The sequence below is a fragment of the Heloderma suspectum genome, chromosome 17 (assembly GCF_057233095.1).
Source record: "Heloderma suspectum isolate Gila_16-S chromosome 17, 16-S_ref, whole genome shotgun sequence".
NCBI classification, from domain to species: domain Eukaryota; kingdom Metazoa; phylum Chordata; class Lepidosauria; order Squamata; family Helodermatidae; genus Heloderma; species Heloderma suspectum.
The window spans coordinates 9,641,307-9,653,673 of NC_139474.1; the positions used below are offsets into that span (position 1 = coordinate 9,641,307).

The 12,367-nt window shown below is 47.5% G+C and overlaps 1 protein-coding gene across 1 annotated transcript; it reads right to left on the reverse strand.

The window, feature by feature from the left end:
* Window positions 1–1,062: 1,062 nt before the first annotated feature.
* LOC146334407 (UBX domain-containing protein 1-like) lies at window positions 1,063–11,016 on the reverse strand. Its single transcript, XM_084823611.1, has 6 exons — window positions 10,993–11,016; window positions 8,545–8,642; window positions 6,817–6,868; window positions 5,738–5,869; window positions 2,480–2,663; window positions 1,063–1,413 (listed from the first exon to the last, which is right to left on the reverse strand). The coding sequence occupies exons 1-6, from the start codon at window positions 11,014–11,016 to the stop codon at window positions 1,361–1,363; spliced, it is 543 nt and encodes a 180-aa protein (XP_084679737.1). The 3' UTR covers window positions 1,063–1,360.
* Window positions 11,017–12,367: the final 1,351 nt, after the last annotated feature.

A 12,367-nucleotide genomic window follows, 5' to 3' on the forward strand; every position in this document is an offset into this window, starting at 1 on the left:
AAACGCTGGCGCAGTGTGAGGCTGCCGTAAAAATGGCAAACTCCATGTAAGGCATAATTACGGAATTGAGACTAAAACTGCCAAGATCATACTGCCCCGATACAAATACAAATTACCACACTGGTAATACTGTGTACAGTTCTGGTCACCACCCCTAAAAAATGCCACTGTGGCATTGGCAAAAGCGCAGAAAAGGGCAACTACAATGAGCAAGGGGCTGGGGCATCTTCCCTGTGAGGGAAGGTTAGAACAGCTGGGATTAGCTAGCTTGGAAAAGGGATGAGTGAGGGGAGGTACGACAGAGATTCACAGAATTATGCCTGGTTTGGAGACAGTGGAGAAGGAGACACTTTTCTCACTCTCTCATAATACTAGAAGCCAGGGTCATCCCATGAAGCTGACTGGTGGGAGAAATCTGGGAAATCGCCAAACCATTGGTGGTTGGGGGAAAGGGGGCATGGCCACCTGAGGAGCCCTGGATCAGAAACCCAGGAGGACCAGATTTGGCCCATGGAGGCCTGAGGTTCCACATCCTCAATGAAAAGCAAAGATGCCCAATATGTGAAATTTGCCATCAAAAGATGTGGGGATGGCGGTAGCTTTGAGAGAGATCTGTCCGTGGCCATACAAAGACCCCAGATTCAGAGGTAGCCTGTCTCTGAATACCAGTTGCTAGAGAGGATCACTGTCTGGAAGGCTTCCAGACTAAAGGATCCTTCGGCCCTGTCCAGCAGGCGTCTTAGTTATGCCATAGGTACACTGACTGGAAGGCCCTCTGCTTTTCCGTCTTTTCAAAATCACTTCCTCACCCCTTTTTAAACCAAAGTGGCTCTTGAGAAAAAGAAAACCGAGCTGAACTAGCAACTCTTGCAGCTGCAAGAAAAGGTACCATTTCCTACAACTGCATCACATGATGAACAAATGTCACAGGCAGAGGGGAAAACGGTCAGCGAGGCACACACCCGTCTCTCCAGGACAACTGCACTCTGGCAGGAGCGGGTCTCCTTCCGCCTCTCTGCTCAGTGGGTGCAATGGGTAAAGAAAGCCACAACAAGCATCAAGAGAGAGGGAAGAGGTTTTTATTCATGGAGTGGTGTGTGGGGGGGAGTCGAGTTGCAATCCTGCCCCTCCCCGCCAGGAGGCTGTGGGGAAGCCCAACTCTTTGACTGCCACCCCATCAACATCATCAATTCTGGATCCCAGCCTGAGAGATGGTGCTGCTTTGGAGTCTCTGAGGTCAGAGCCGGGCCGGAGGGGGGGAGGCTGCACACCGAGATGGAGCGCAAGGAAAGATGAGCTTCACCTCCAGCAGCAGCGAGGGAGGGCTGAGACCAAGGTGAGTGAGCAGCAAGAGGGCCGTTCAGCTGTTGAGGCCCTTCTTAGCCATGATCAACACGGCTGAAGGCACCAAACCTGTAGAAAAGACAGAGCGGAAAGAGACCAAAGTGAAGAACCCACCTCTAAGGCGGGCAGGCAGAGGAGGCGCTTTGGGAATGAAGCACAGGACAACAACACAACCTCCACCTTTCTTCCCATCCTGGAGAAGACATGAACGAGGAACAGGAAACTGCCTCATCCAGAGTCAGGCCACGGGTCCTTCGAACCTGAGACTGTCAACAGTGACTGGCAGCAGCTCTCCAGGGTTTCACACAGTTTTCCCAGCCCTTCCTGGAGATTCACTAAGCAAGTCCTTTGAAGCAAAGGTTTCCAGCACCAACACACACAGCCTTCCCCGACCTGGTGCCCCCCAGATGTTTGGGATAACTCCGCACCAGCCCCAGCCGGCACGGCCAACAGTGAGGAATTCTGAGAGTTGTAGACCAAAACATCCGGAGGGCTCCAGGCTGGGGAAGGGTCGAGAGAATAGCAGAGGTGGATGAATGATTTTAACTGGAGAACTTCACTTCTCGCGCCCCTGGCAACTCACTCCCCTCTCGTGTTTCTTTCTCATATGTTTTCTCTCCAAACAAGAACAGACCGGGGACACCGAGCCCTGCTCCGAGGAGGGCTTCAGACTGTGAGTGGGCGGGCTGGAGAACAGGCCCCTGACTAAGGGAAGGGAGATTCCATGGTTGAAAATCCAAGAGGGAACTGTCGGCAGAACAGCAGCTCTGCATGCACAGAGTCCCAGGCTCAATCCCCAGCCTCTCCAGTTAAGAGGATCAAGAAGCAGGGAAAGACCCTTCCCCACCTGAAGCGCTCAACAGCTGTGGGTAGTAGTGGGTAGTACTGTCCAGAGGGGCAGGCAACCTGGTGCCCTCTGGATGTTTTGGACTGCAAGTCTCATCAGCCCTCATGGCCTGATGGGAGTTGTAATCCAAAATATCTGGAGGGTGCTGGGCTGCCCACCCCTGCTCTTAAGTCACGGGGAATGGGACTGCATGGGCGTGGGAGAAGTACCCAGCAAGACTCTCCCCTTCGGTGCCACAGTTGCAGCAAGCTGCAGGTACCGGTCCAACCCCATCAACCTCAGACTCACCCAGCTCCTGCAGGGGCCTCTCCATGTCTTCCTCGGTGAAGACACGCCGCGGGAAGCTAGTGAGGAGGTTGAACGGCTCGTCGCCTCCATCTCTGCGGTTCAGCTCCACGTAGAGCCGGACGGCGGCCAGCTGTTCTTTGGCTCTGAACGTCTGTGTGAGCGACGTGCCGTCCAGCAGTCTCACCTGCCAAGGAAGAGGCCAAACAGAACAGAGGGTGTCTGGCTGAAGTTGGCCGCAACAACAAATTTTTATTTATTTATTTATTCATTTCATTTCTATACCGCCCAATAGCTGAAGCTCTCTGGGCGGTTCACAAAAATTTAAACCAAACAGCACACAAAGCAATGCCTTATCATTTACGCAAAGGAGCTGTGGGCTTGTGCACGCTTTCCACCTTTGGTGCAGCCAGGAAGAGGGGGACTGGAAGCTCTGTCTCCCTGTTCGGTTAACAGAGGTTTAACGTTGCTTACAAACCCTAACTGGTGGTTAACCTTAATGATGGTTTAATGAAACAAGGCAGCTTCATTTATTTTACTTACTGATACACTTATAAGACGCAATCCTAGACGTGTTTAGACATTAGACATGAAAAAGGCCTACAGCTCCCAGCATATCCCAGCCAGCTATGGGATAAACTAAATAACCTTAAAGGTGAAATAGTTTCTCATGGGATTGTCACTTTTGTGAACTACCTAAAGAGCTTTGGCTGTTGTAGGGTGTAGGAATGTAGTAAACAAAGGAAGTTTGTTCATGAGTATTTATAAACCACACACATGTAAAGGTTTCAAAGCGGTGTACACAAATAAAAACATAAAGGCCAATACATAGAATATATTGTATCCACATAAGGAAGAAAGACTACACCACGCAGGGAAGGCTTGCATAAACAGATGGGTCTAACACGTGCCTAAAAAAAAGTTTGGGTACATTTCTAACCTCAGCAGGGAGATTATTCCGTTTAATGATCACTATTATACTAAAATGCCCTGCTCCAAACTCCTGTGGAGTGGGCTTCAGAAGTACGTGGCACCACAAGGACAGCCTCAAGGACTGAATGGGCCTACAGGGGAGAAGGTGATCTCTCAGGTAACCAAGTCCCAAGTTGTTTAGGGCTTTATATACGAACAACAAAACCTTAAATCTGGCCATTTAAAACCTTACATCCTCCAGCACAGGCGCAAGGTCGGCCCACTCTGCAATCTAGCTGAAGGATTCTGCACTAGCTGCAACTTCCAGACAAGCCTTAAAGGGCAGCCCCACATGAAGCAATTTGAATAATCCAGTTGGTTTGTAAAGCACAGTTACAACTAACCACAGTTGGTCTGGGTTAAGACATAACACTAAACTGCAGCTAATCTAAAACAGAAGCCAAAAGCTTCCAATTTCTCCTTCCTGGTCACGCTGGAGGAGGAGAGGGGAGACAGCATGCAAGCCCAAGATGGGCCCAGGCGTGATCGCATAACGATAAACCCCATGACGGTCAGCCATGTATGGCCATCAGCTCTGCAGTAATGGAGGACACAGCCGTATCCAAAACAAGGGAAGAGAATAAGGAGAGGAGGCTAGGATGTCTTAGTTAAGAAGGGAGGGGAGGGATAATACAGACATTTTTATTTAAAAAAAGAAATGTTAGCAGCCAATCTAACTAAAAGGGTTTTTTTTAAATTAGGCCAGGTTTATTAGCAACATTAGAATTAGTTTTGACTGTATGAGCATTAGTGAAATCCAAATTACTTTTTATATACTGAAATTGCAGATATTACATGCCTAACATAAATTCATAGGATAACAATGCTAAAACTAAACATGAGAATTACTAATGAATCATTCAGAATATAGCCATTTCTAATTTGCCCAGGCCCTGGAACATTTTAGCTGTGCAACTAGAAAAGCAATAGTTTACTTTTAAAATCATTAAAATTGTTAAGGCTCAAGCAATTTTTTTTAACACTTTACAGCAGAGAAGGGTAGAAGGCAGGTCACCACCTACTGGTAGATCTGTAAGGATTTTTGACTCCCAATGGTTTAATCATGGCAACAAGAAAATGCCTCCCTGACCCAAAATTATACTGCTGAGATGACAAAAGCTGGGATGTTGGAGGAAGGATAAGCAAGACTGGAATTTTGTGCTGAGAGCTCACTTGAGGACCAGTTCAGTTCTGGCCCTCAAAATAAATGTGTGGGCTCAGAATTCTTTAATTCAATGTGTATGTCTTTTGCTCCTGGATCTGGTTGGTGGGTTTTAGGTTTCTAATAAAAAACAACCACCCCAAAGTAGATCCCGTAAGCCTGAAGACTGCGCCTCCCCCTGCTTTAGCATGTTCACGTGCTTCCTGTAGTAATCCTTACAACAACGCGGTCAGAATCCTGAATCCCGTGCTGCTGCAAAGGGTGGGGGTGAGGCTTGAAACCGGCTTGCCAAAGGCCACCACAAGCAATTTCTAGGCAGGGCCCATCAGATGCTGCAGCATTACTGAAGCTCAGCAGGTGTGGACTCGGTCAGTCCCCTGATGGGAGACAACTGGGAGCTCCCTGCAAAAGCTGGACTGAGCTACAAATCAGGAAGACCTCACCCATCCCCAGTTTGGATCACACCTCTGCCTGCCATGAAGTCACCCAGTGGTCTTAGACAAGCACCTCTCCCCCATCTGCAATATACAGGAAAATTACACTGACCTACCTTACAAGGTAGTTGTAAGCAGTACAACTAGGTAATGCATATGAAGTACTTTGAACACTTGAAATGTTTTGTGAACTGCCCAGAAAGCTTTGGCTATTGGGTGGTATGGAAATGAATTAATTAATTAAATGCTGTACTGGTTTTCCCCAACCTGCTGTTCTCCTGGGAGTTGTTGGCAGGGGATGATGGGAGTTGAAGGCCACAACATCTGGAGGGCACAAGGTTGGGGAAGCCCATGCTATACAAGTGATGATGATAATAACATTATTTTTATTTTGAAAAATGGATTTGTGGCAGAGGCGAGCACTGAACTGCAGACTTCCCAGCTCAGATGCTTCATCTTCAGAGTACACCAGCCTTTTGAACCCTGGCATTGTACACAGCTGCTTGCACTAGACAGGGGAGCAGTCAGCAGGTTTGACTGTCTTTGTGTTTAAAAATAAACCAGGTCCATAAGGCAGGAATGCCGGTGAAGAAACGCAGCTTCTCTACTGCCTCGGCATGGGCGTGTATGGCACGCAGAGCGGCTTACACGAGAAACAGCTGTGCACGGGAGGCTTGGAACTCGGTCCCTTACCTGTATCCTGCACTGGTCGTACTCTCGCTTGACAGGGGGCTCCTGGCTGGGCGATGGGGGAACCGGTGTGGGAGCTATCAGCTCAGGAAGGCTGGATGCTAGAGAAGAGCTACTGGAGCCGCCGTCGCCAAACTAGTCAGAAATGGAGAGGACACGAGCAGAGGCCATTAGGAAGGAAACGCCAACCATGCTACGCTGCACTATGCAGATGGAGCCACCCAGCCTGCTCTTAACCCGTGCCAGAAGGCACAAGATTCTCTTGCTCTGCGGGGATGTAACGTGGAAACAGCTTCTCTCAACCTGGTGCCGTAGCCACGGAGAGATTGGAAGCACCTACTTCTGCTTTAAAACCAACTAGGGCTTCCCATACATCCAAACTCAGGGAACTCTGGTTAGTTTAAACGAGCCAGGAATGCCCCACTATACTTTGCAGTGTCCTAGAGGACTGCTTAGGTGCAGTTCTTGGTTATCACACAACTGCTCTGGGCAGCAAAAACATCACGTTATTCTGGCTTAGTTATTGCCAGAGTGGAAGCAACCGTGCATAAACAACGCCCATGCCATTTCTGTAAAGTGCGAATCGCCTTAAACCTTCCTGCAATATTCTTCCCAACACTGCAGAAGAACACGGTTGCTTGCCTGCCTGCCAGTTGAAATGGTTAGGCTGGAGCACCTCCCCAGGAGTAAATTTACTTGCCAGTAGGTGACCCTGTTATTTGAAATGGCAGGCTGGAGCAGCACCTGAGAGCCAGCTCATTCCTGTGTTCTGCTCTCTGTAATTTGTGTATTGCAAATGCAAAAAGAGTAGCACAAGAACAGACAGTCAGAGAGTCACAGTGTAACAAGGGGAAATGGGGAAATATGCAGCAAGTGCAGATGCAACAGCAGTCTAAACTAAAAAAAAAAATCAATTTTCATGTATTCTGTCTTGTCTGTGTGACCACATTACTACAAACACTCTAATCTCCTCCTCTAACGGAAGAACAGGGTTGAGTTTTGAAATATGAGAGTGGGATGTCTTCTGTTTATTCCAAAACTCAACCCCCACTCCCTTTTCCCAGCCTCTGTTGGTAACCCACCTTTTTGGCTCTCTCAGATTTGTCTTGTTCAATCTTCTCTCGCACCCGCTGCCTGGAAAGGAGAACGGTTTTAATGGGGATATGAGAATTTTGAAGGCAAGGGTCCAATTCAGCCATGGGGGGGGGGGTGTTTAAAGAATGCCTTGGTAGAAGAGGTCTGTATATCCCCCCTTTAATTCTCACTATCATGAAATTATCTCACGAGCCCAACAGCTCTCATGTAAGAAGCTTAAAAATAGTCAAGACTACATAAGCTGATACGAGTTGGAAAGTTCAGAAGTGATCTGGAGTAGGGAGGATTTTCCTGTATACTGGGGAGGCGAGACTTCTTTGCTCCATGTCCTTCCCCATTAACACCCATCCCTACTTCGACAATTTCCACCAGCAAACCACAGGTCCACCCCCCCACAACCTTCTCCTCCATATTGCAACTGTTAACCTCCAGTTACCCAAACATCTCCCCCAAATCTTCAACAAGGAACCCTAGATTCATTGAAAGGGCACCAGGTTGGCTGTTTGCCACCCTCGGCAGGCTTTGGGTGGAGTAAGGAACCGGATTCTATTTTTGAAGTACACGCACCTCAAATCTTGTCCATTGATTTCCTTGAGCTCAGACAACCACTACCCAGCTGCCACTGCTACTGTGTGTTAATGGAGCAGTTCCCTTGCACTATTGATTACCGATGGTCTTATAGGCCCCTTCCAACCCTACTATTCTATGATTAAACATATTTTATCCTGCCTTTCCATTCCAAGCACACCATTTTTGGTTCCAAGGGCTGCATGGGGTTCAGGGGCCACACACGCACATATATACATAGATATGCGCACACACCCTACTGATCCTGATATAGATTGGTTTTTCATCACTGCTAGGAGCAGCAGTGAAAGAGCTATTTGTAGGATTGCTGGGGGTGGGGGGTGGGGAGAGCCTTCTCTCTGTTGGATAATAGAAACCACTCCGCATGCTTCCAGACACTATGGGGTGATAGAGAATGTCCTCTAGCTTAAGCAGTTCCTATTTCCTGCTCCCTCCCCTTCCTCTTCCTGATAGCCTTCTCTGACAATGTGTAGAGAAGCATTAATAAAGTAAGTTGATTTGAACTTCTTTTAAACTGGCTCTAGCCTTGTTTACTGCCATGTTGCCATGCTTTCTCTATATAAAGCAACTCTGCTGTAAGTCACACCAGACTTTCCAACACCCTCCATGCCCCCCATCCCGCCCGTCCCTCTAGTAATTGCTCCTCCCAGTGATGAAAGAGTGATCTGTATGAGGAGCTCTGGGGGAGGGAATTCAGCAGCAGTGAGGGGCGGGGGGTCAGGGAACTTCAGGGGCTGTCCACAGGCCCTGAGCTGTGCATTGCTGCGTTAAAAGAAATGCACAAGGCAGCTTACAACCTAAATATGTGAAAACCAACTAGAAGATACAAATAAGAGAGAGAGAGAGGGAAAGAGAAAGGCAGGCACAAGGCAAAATACTTCAATTTAACACATCAGGAAGTGTAAAATAGTAACAATTTGGCTGGCCAAATTCCTGTAGGGAAAAACAAATGTCTTTGTGCCATGGCAGAAGCAGCAGGGGGAGAGACAATTCTCTTTGCAGGGAGTTATAATGTTTCGCATGGCCACCCATTCTTCCAGTCGGTGCAACACAAGCCCCCCACCCCACCCCACCCCACCCCACCCCTCTCCTCCCCGCACTCTTTGTGTAGACGGAACTTTTCATACCCAGTGCTGACGATCCACCCAACGAGAGTCCCACGGGCGACAAACAGGGAGGCTGCAGTGGTCAGAGCTGGCCACAGAGGGCACCCCAGTGCTGAGGTCTTCAAGGGCCATGGAGGGCAGCATTGGGCTGTTGAAGGCCGCTATTTAAATTTTGCAGGGTGATGCTACGTCATGGTGCATTGTGGGAAATTAAAATGGCAGCTAGGCTCACTCAGTCACTGTTCAGAGCACTAGGCTGAGGAAAAATAGATATTAAAACATTAATCTACTGGGCTGGTATCAGCAGCGCACCTTGTCAGGGTGCCGAGACCCACGCAGTTGCCAGTCCTGACAAGGAATAGTGCTTGACGTAGGATGGAGGAAAAAAGAAGTGCAACGGCTTTAAGTCCACCTAAGTGGGTGGGCAACTTGTGGTCCTCCGGATGTTTTGGCCTACAACTCTCATCTGCCCTAGCCAGCCAACATAGCCAATGTCGACCTTTAGACCAAACTAGACGTGACATTGTGTGTAAGCCATGAATACACATTACAAATAGTCGCTGGGGGGAGGAGCAGCATTCAAGCCACCAGGAGGGACTTTAACACCACCACACACAGAGACAAATAGTCCCGACAAAAAATTACAAACATCTTGGGCGAGAAGTTGGCTCCACTAGTTTGCTAAGCACCTGACATTACAGCCAACTGCCATAGGGTTTTTCTTCATTTACTAGTGTAAACCCTGCTTTGCCCCGGGGGCTAGTAGTCTGGTGACTGGAACAACTTTACACTTTTAAAATAAATGTACTACAAATAAACCAGCAAAGGAGAAAACAAACAAAAAGGCTCTTTTTAAAAAGATCATTTACCATTTTTGAAGTATGAGGTTAAAAACATTTAAGATTTTTCTCTCTTTTTTTTCTCTTTCTTCTCCCTCTGGTGTCCTTTCAGCTCTTTCTCCTCAGCTTCTCTTCCTTCTCCTCTTATCACCTACTGCCTCTTATTCAGCTCCTTTTCCAACATTCTTTGCCTGTCGTTTCATTGGCCCAGCACTCTAAGAGCTCACAGGAGTAAACATGATTACATGTGCATACACACTGTGTCACATGTTACATTAGAAGCACACTGTGGGGCATATGCATTAACCTCCCCTTTGCCTCCTTCCTCTCCCTTCTCCCTTCCCGAGATGCCCAAAGCTCAAGCTATGAACTTTTTCAAAGTTTCAAAATGTTCTGCATGTCTACAATGGCTCAAACTTCAGTTTGAAAAAAATGAGCAAACTTGGTCTGGTAGATCTCTAGTAATAAGCCTTACCCTACTGTATTCTTATATTTTTTTTAAAGCATTCAAATAATGTATGATTGGGCATGATTAGTCACCATTGTTCCATCTCCCACAGGAACAAAAAGCACATTTTTTCCCCATCTCTGTGATACCATTCTAGCTATTCTGAAACTAAAGATGAGTTTGTGGATTCCCCAATGCGTTGTTAGCCTGATCTTATGCTGATGCTAAAAGATTTTCCTATAAGAATTTTTTTTAACCTCTGAGTCTTTCAAGAGAGTCAGCTAAAGGAGCCACAGACCAAGCCTTCAGTTATACTTTTCTGAGCTGATGTCTAAAAACTTTACACCAGTGCAAATTGGCGCATTGGTGATGCTGAAGATTTTGCACACACACAGCATGCAGAAAATTCAGCAGCTTGTACAGCCAAGAGGTTGCCTGATTGCTCCATCTCACAGCCAGCTTCATTCTCAGCGCACAGTAATTATTCAGTTTGCCTCATAACACATCTGACCACAAGGTGGGGAACTGCAGTAAGTGCTTTCCCGAGTGGAAAACTCAGGCAGATGTAAGAATGTAAGAGTCAGGCCGCATCAGACCAAGGGTCCATCTAGTCCAGCATTCCGTTCATATACTGGCCAAACGCTGCCCACAGGAAACACGCAAGCAGGACAGGAATGAAACAGCACCCTCCCGCCCATGTTCCCAGCAACTGCTGTACATATGTCTACTGCTTCTGATACTGGAGTAGCACATAGCCATCAGGACTAGTAGCCATTGGTAGCCTTATCCTCCATGAATGTATCAAATTGCTTTTTATAGCCATCCAAATTGGTGCGCATTAGGACATCTTGTGGAAGTTAATTCCATAGTTTAACTATGCGTTGTGTGAAGAAGCCCTTCCTTTAATCTGTCCTGAAGCTCCCATCAATCAGCTTCATGGAATGACCCCACTGGGTTATAGTATTATGAGAGAAAAATGTCTCTCTCTGCACATTCTCCACACCATGCATAATTTTGCACACCTTGATCATCTCTCCCCTTGCTCGCCTCTTTTCTAAGCTAAACAGTTCTAGATACGGTAACCTTTCCTCGTAGGGGAGTTGCTCCAGCCCCTTGATCATTTTAAGTTGCCTTTTTCTGCCCTTAGCTCACTCCATCCCCAAAGAGGGTCCACCACCATACCCTGGTGCTCTCTCGGTTCCCCATGATAATCTCTCCCCACCCTATCAAAAGCTCTTCTTAACGAGTTCTTACTTTGAGCCAGGGTCCCAACCAGAGCTGTTGCTAGGCACTTGAAAGGTTCGGAGGGCCAACCTTTCCAGTGGCATTGGTTTTTTGCCCCTAAGTTTAAATGCCATGTGGAGGGAAGATTTGGGATGGGGACAAAGTGCACGGGGGGGGGGGGGAGGGTTAATTCTTTCCTCCCCACCTGTGATCCTCTAGAAATCTCGCCCTGCGTGGGAGCTGTACTTAGGAAAAACCTCCCGCTCGCTCGTACTAGTGGACTTTTTGTCATTTTAACTGCCATGCAGTGGGGAGCAATGGGGGGTCCCGCTGCAGCATGTGAGGAGGGGGGGGGTTAACTTCTTTCCTCAGCTACAGTATTCCTTGAAATTCTCCCCTGCATGGCAATTAAGCTGAGAAAACTGCAGCTTGGGGACCAGGCACCCACAGACTCTGGCCTAGCAATGCCCCTGGTTCCCTCTATGGACTCTTATTAATAAAGGAAGGCTTGAAGTAATATTGCAAATGAGGGTGCCTCAGAACATGCACAGAGCTCCTTCTTCACCACTGAGTATCCACATCTGGGATTATAAAGGGGGCAGCCTTTAATCTCCCAGGATATGGTTTCCAGAAGAAGTGAGTGCTGGGGCTACTCTTTTTAAAAATTAAGTCCGCCACTGCACTCCAACCACTCTTTAGCCATATTTCTCCTTGATGAATAGCTTTTATGCTCTGATTTTGTAACATTATCCTTGTTAATATATAATGTTATGTACACTATCCCTTGCGGGCGAAGGGTGGTTTATAAATTAAAAGAAATAATAAATTTCTAGTCCCTCTCACATGTGCACACATACCCTTCCACTATGGTAGTGTTCATTTGGCTGGAGCCCACTTAATTGGATGGGGCAATGAAGGGGGGACAAGCATGTGTGTAAAGGACCATCAAATAAAGCCATCATGGGTCATGTAAAGTTTGCCCACACACAAATGTTTTTTCCCTCTTCCCCCCTCATTCCTTTTTCCTCGTGTGCCATCTCTTTTTAGGCTGTAAGCCTGTGGACAGGGACCGACATGTTTTACTGATTATATGTTAAGTTGCTCCAGGCAAGGAGTGGGATAAAAATATTTTCAATATTTTCCTACCTCATGATCTGTTGTTGTGCCTCCCCGCTCCGTCCTCCCCCAGCCCTTGCTCACTATTAGGAATCTGGGGTAATAGCTGCATAATGGATGAATGAAAAAGGCTTCTTCTGCTATCACAGTTCAGACCACAAACCTGACAGGACCGTTTGAGGTAGAGATGGAGGCCTTCCCTTTTGCGCCCCCCCCA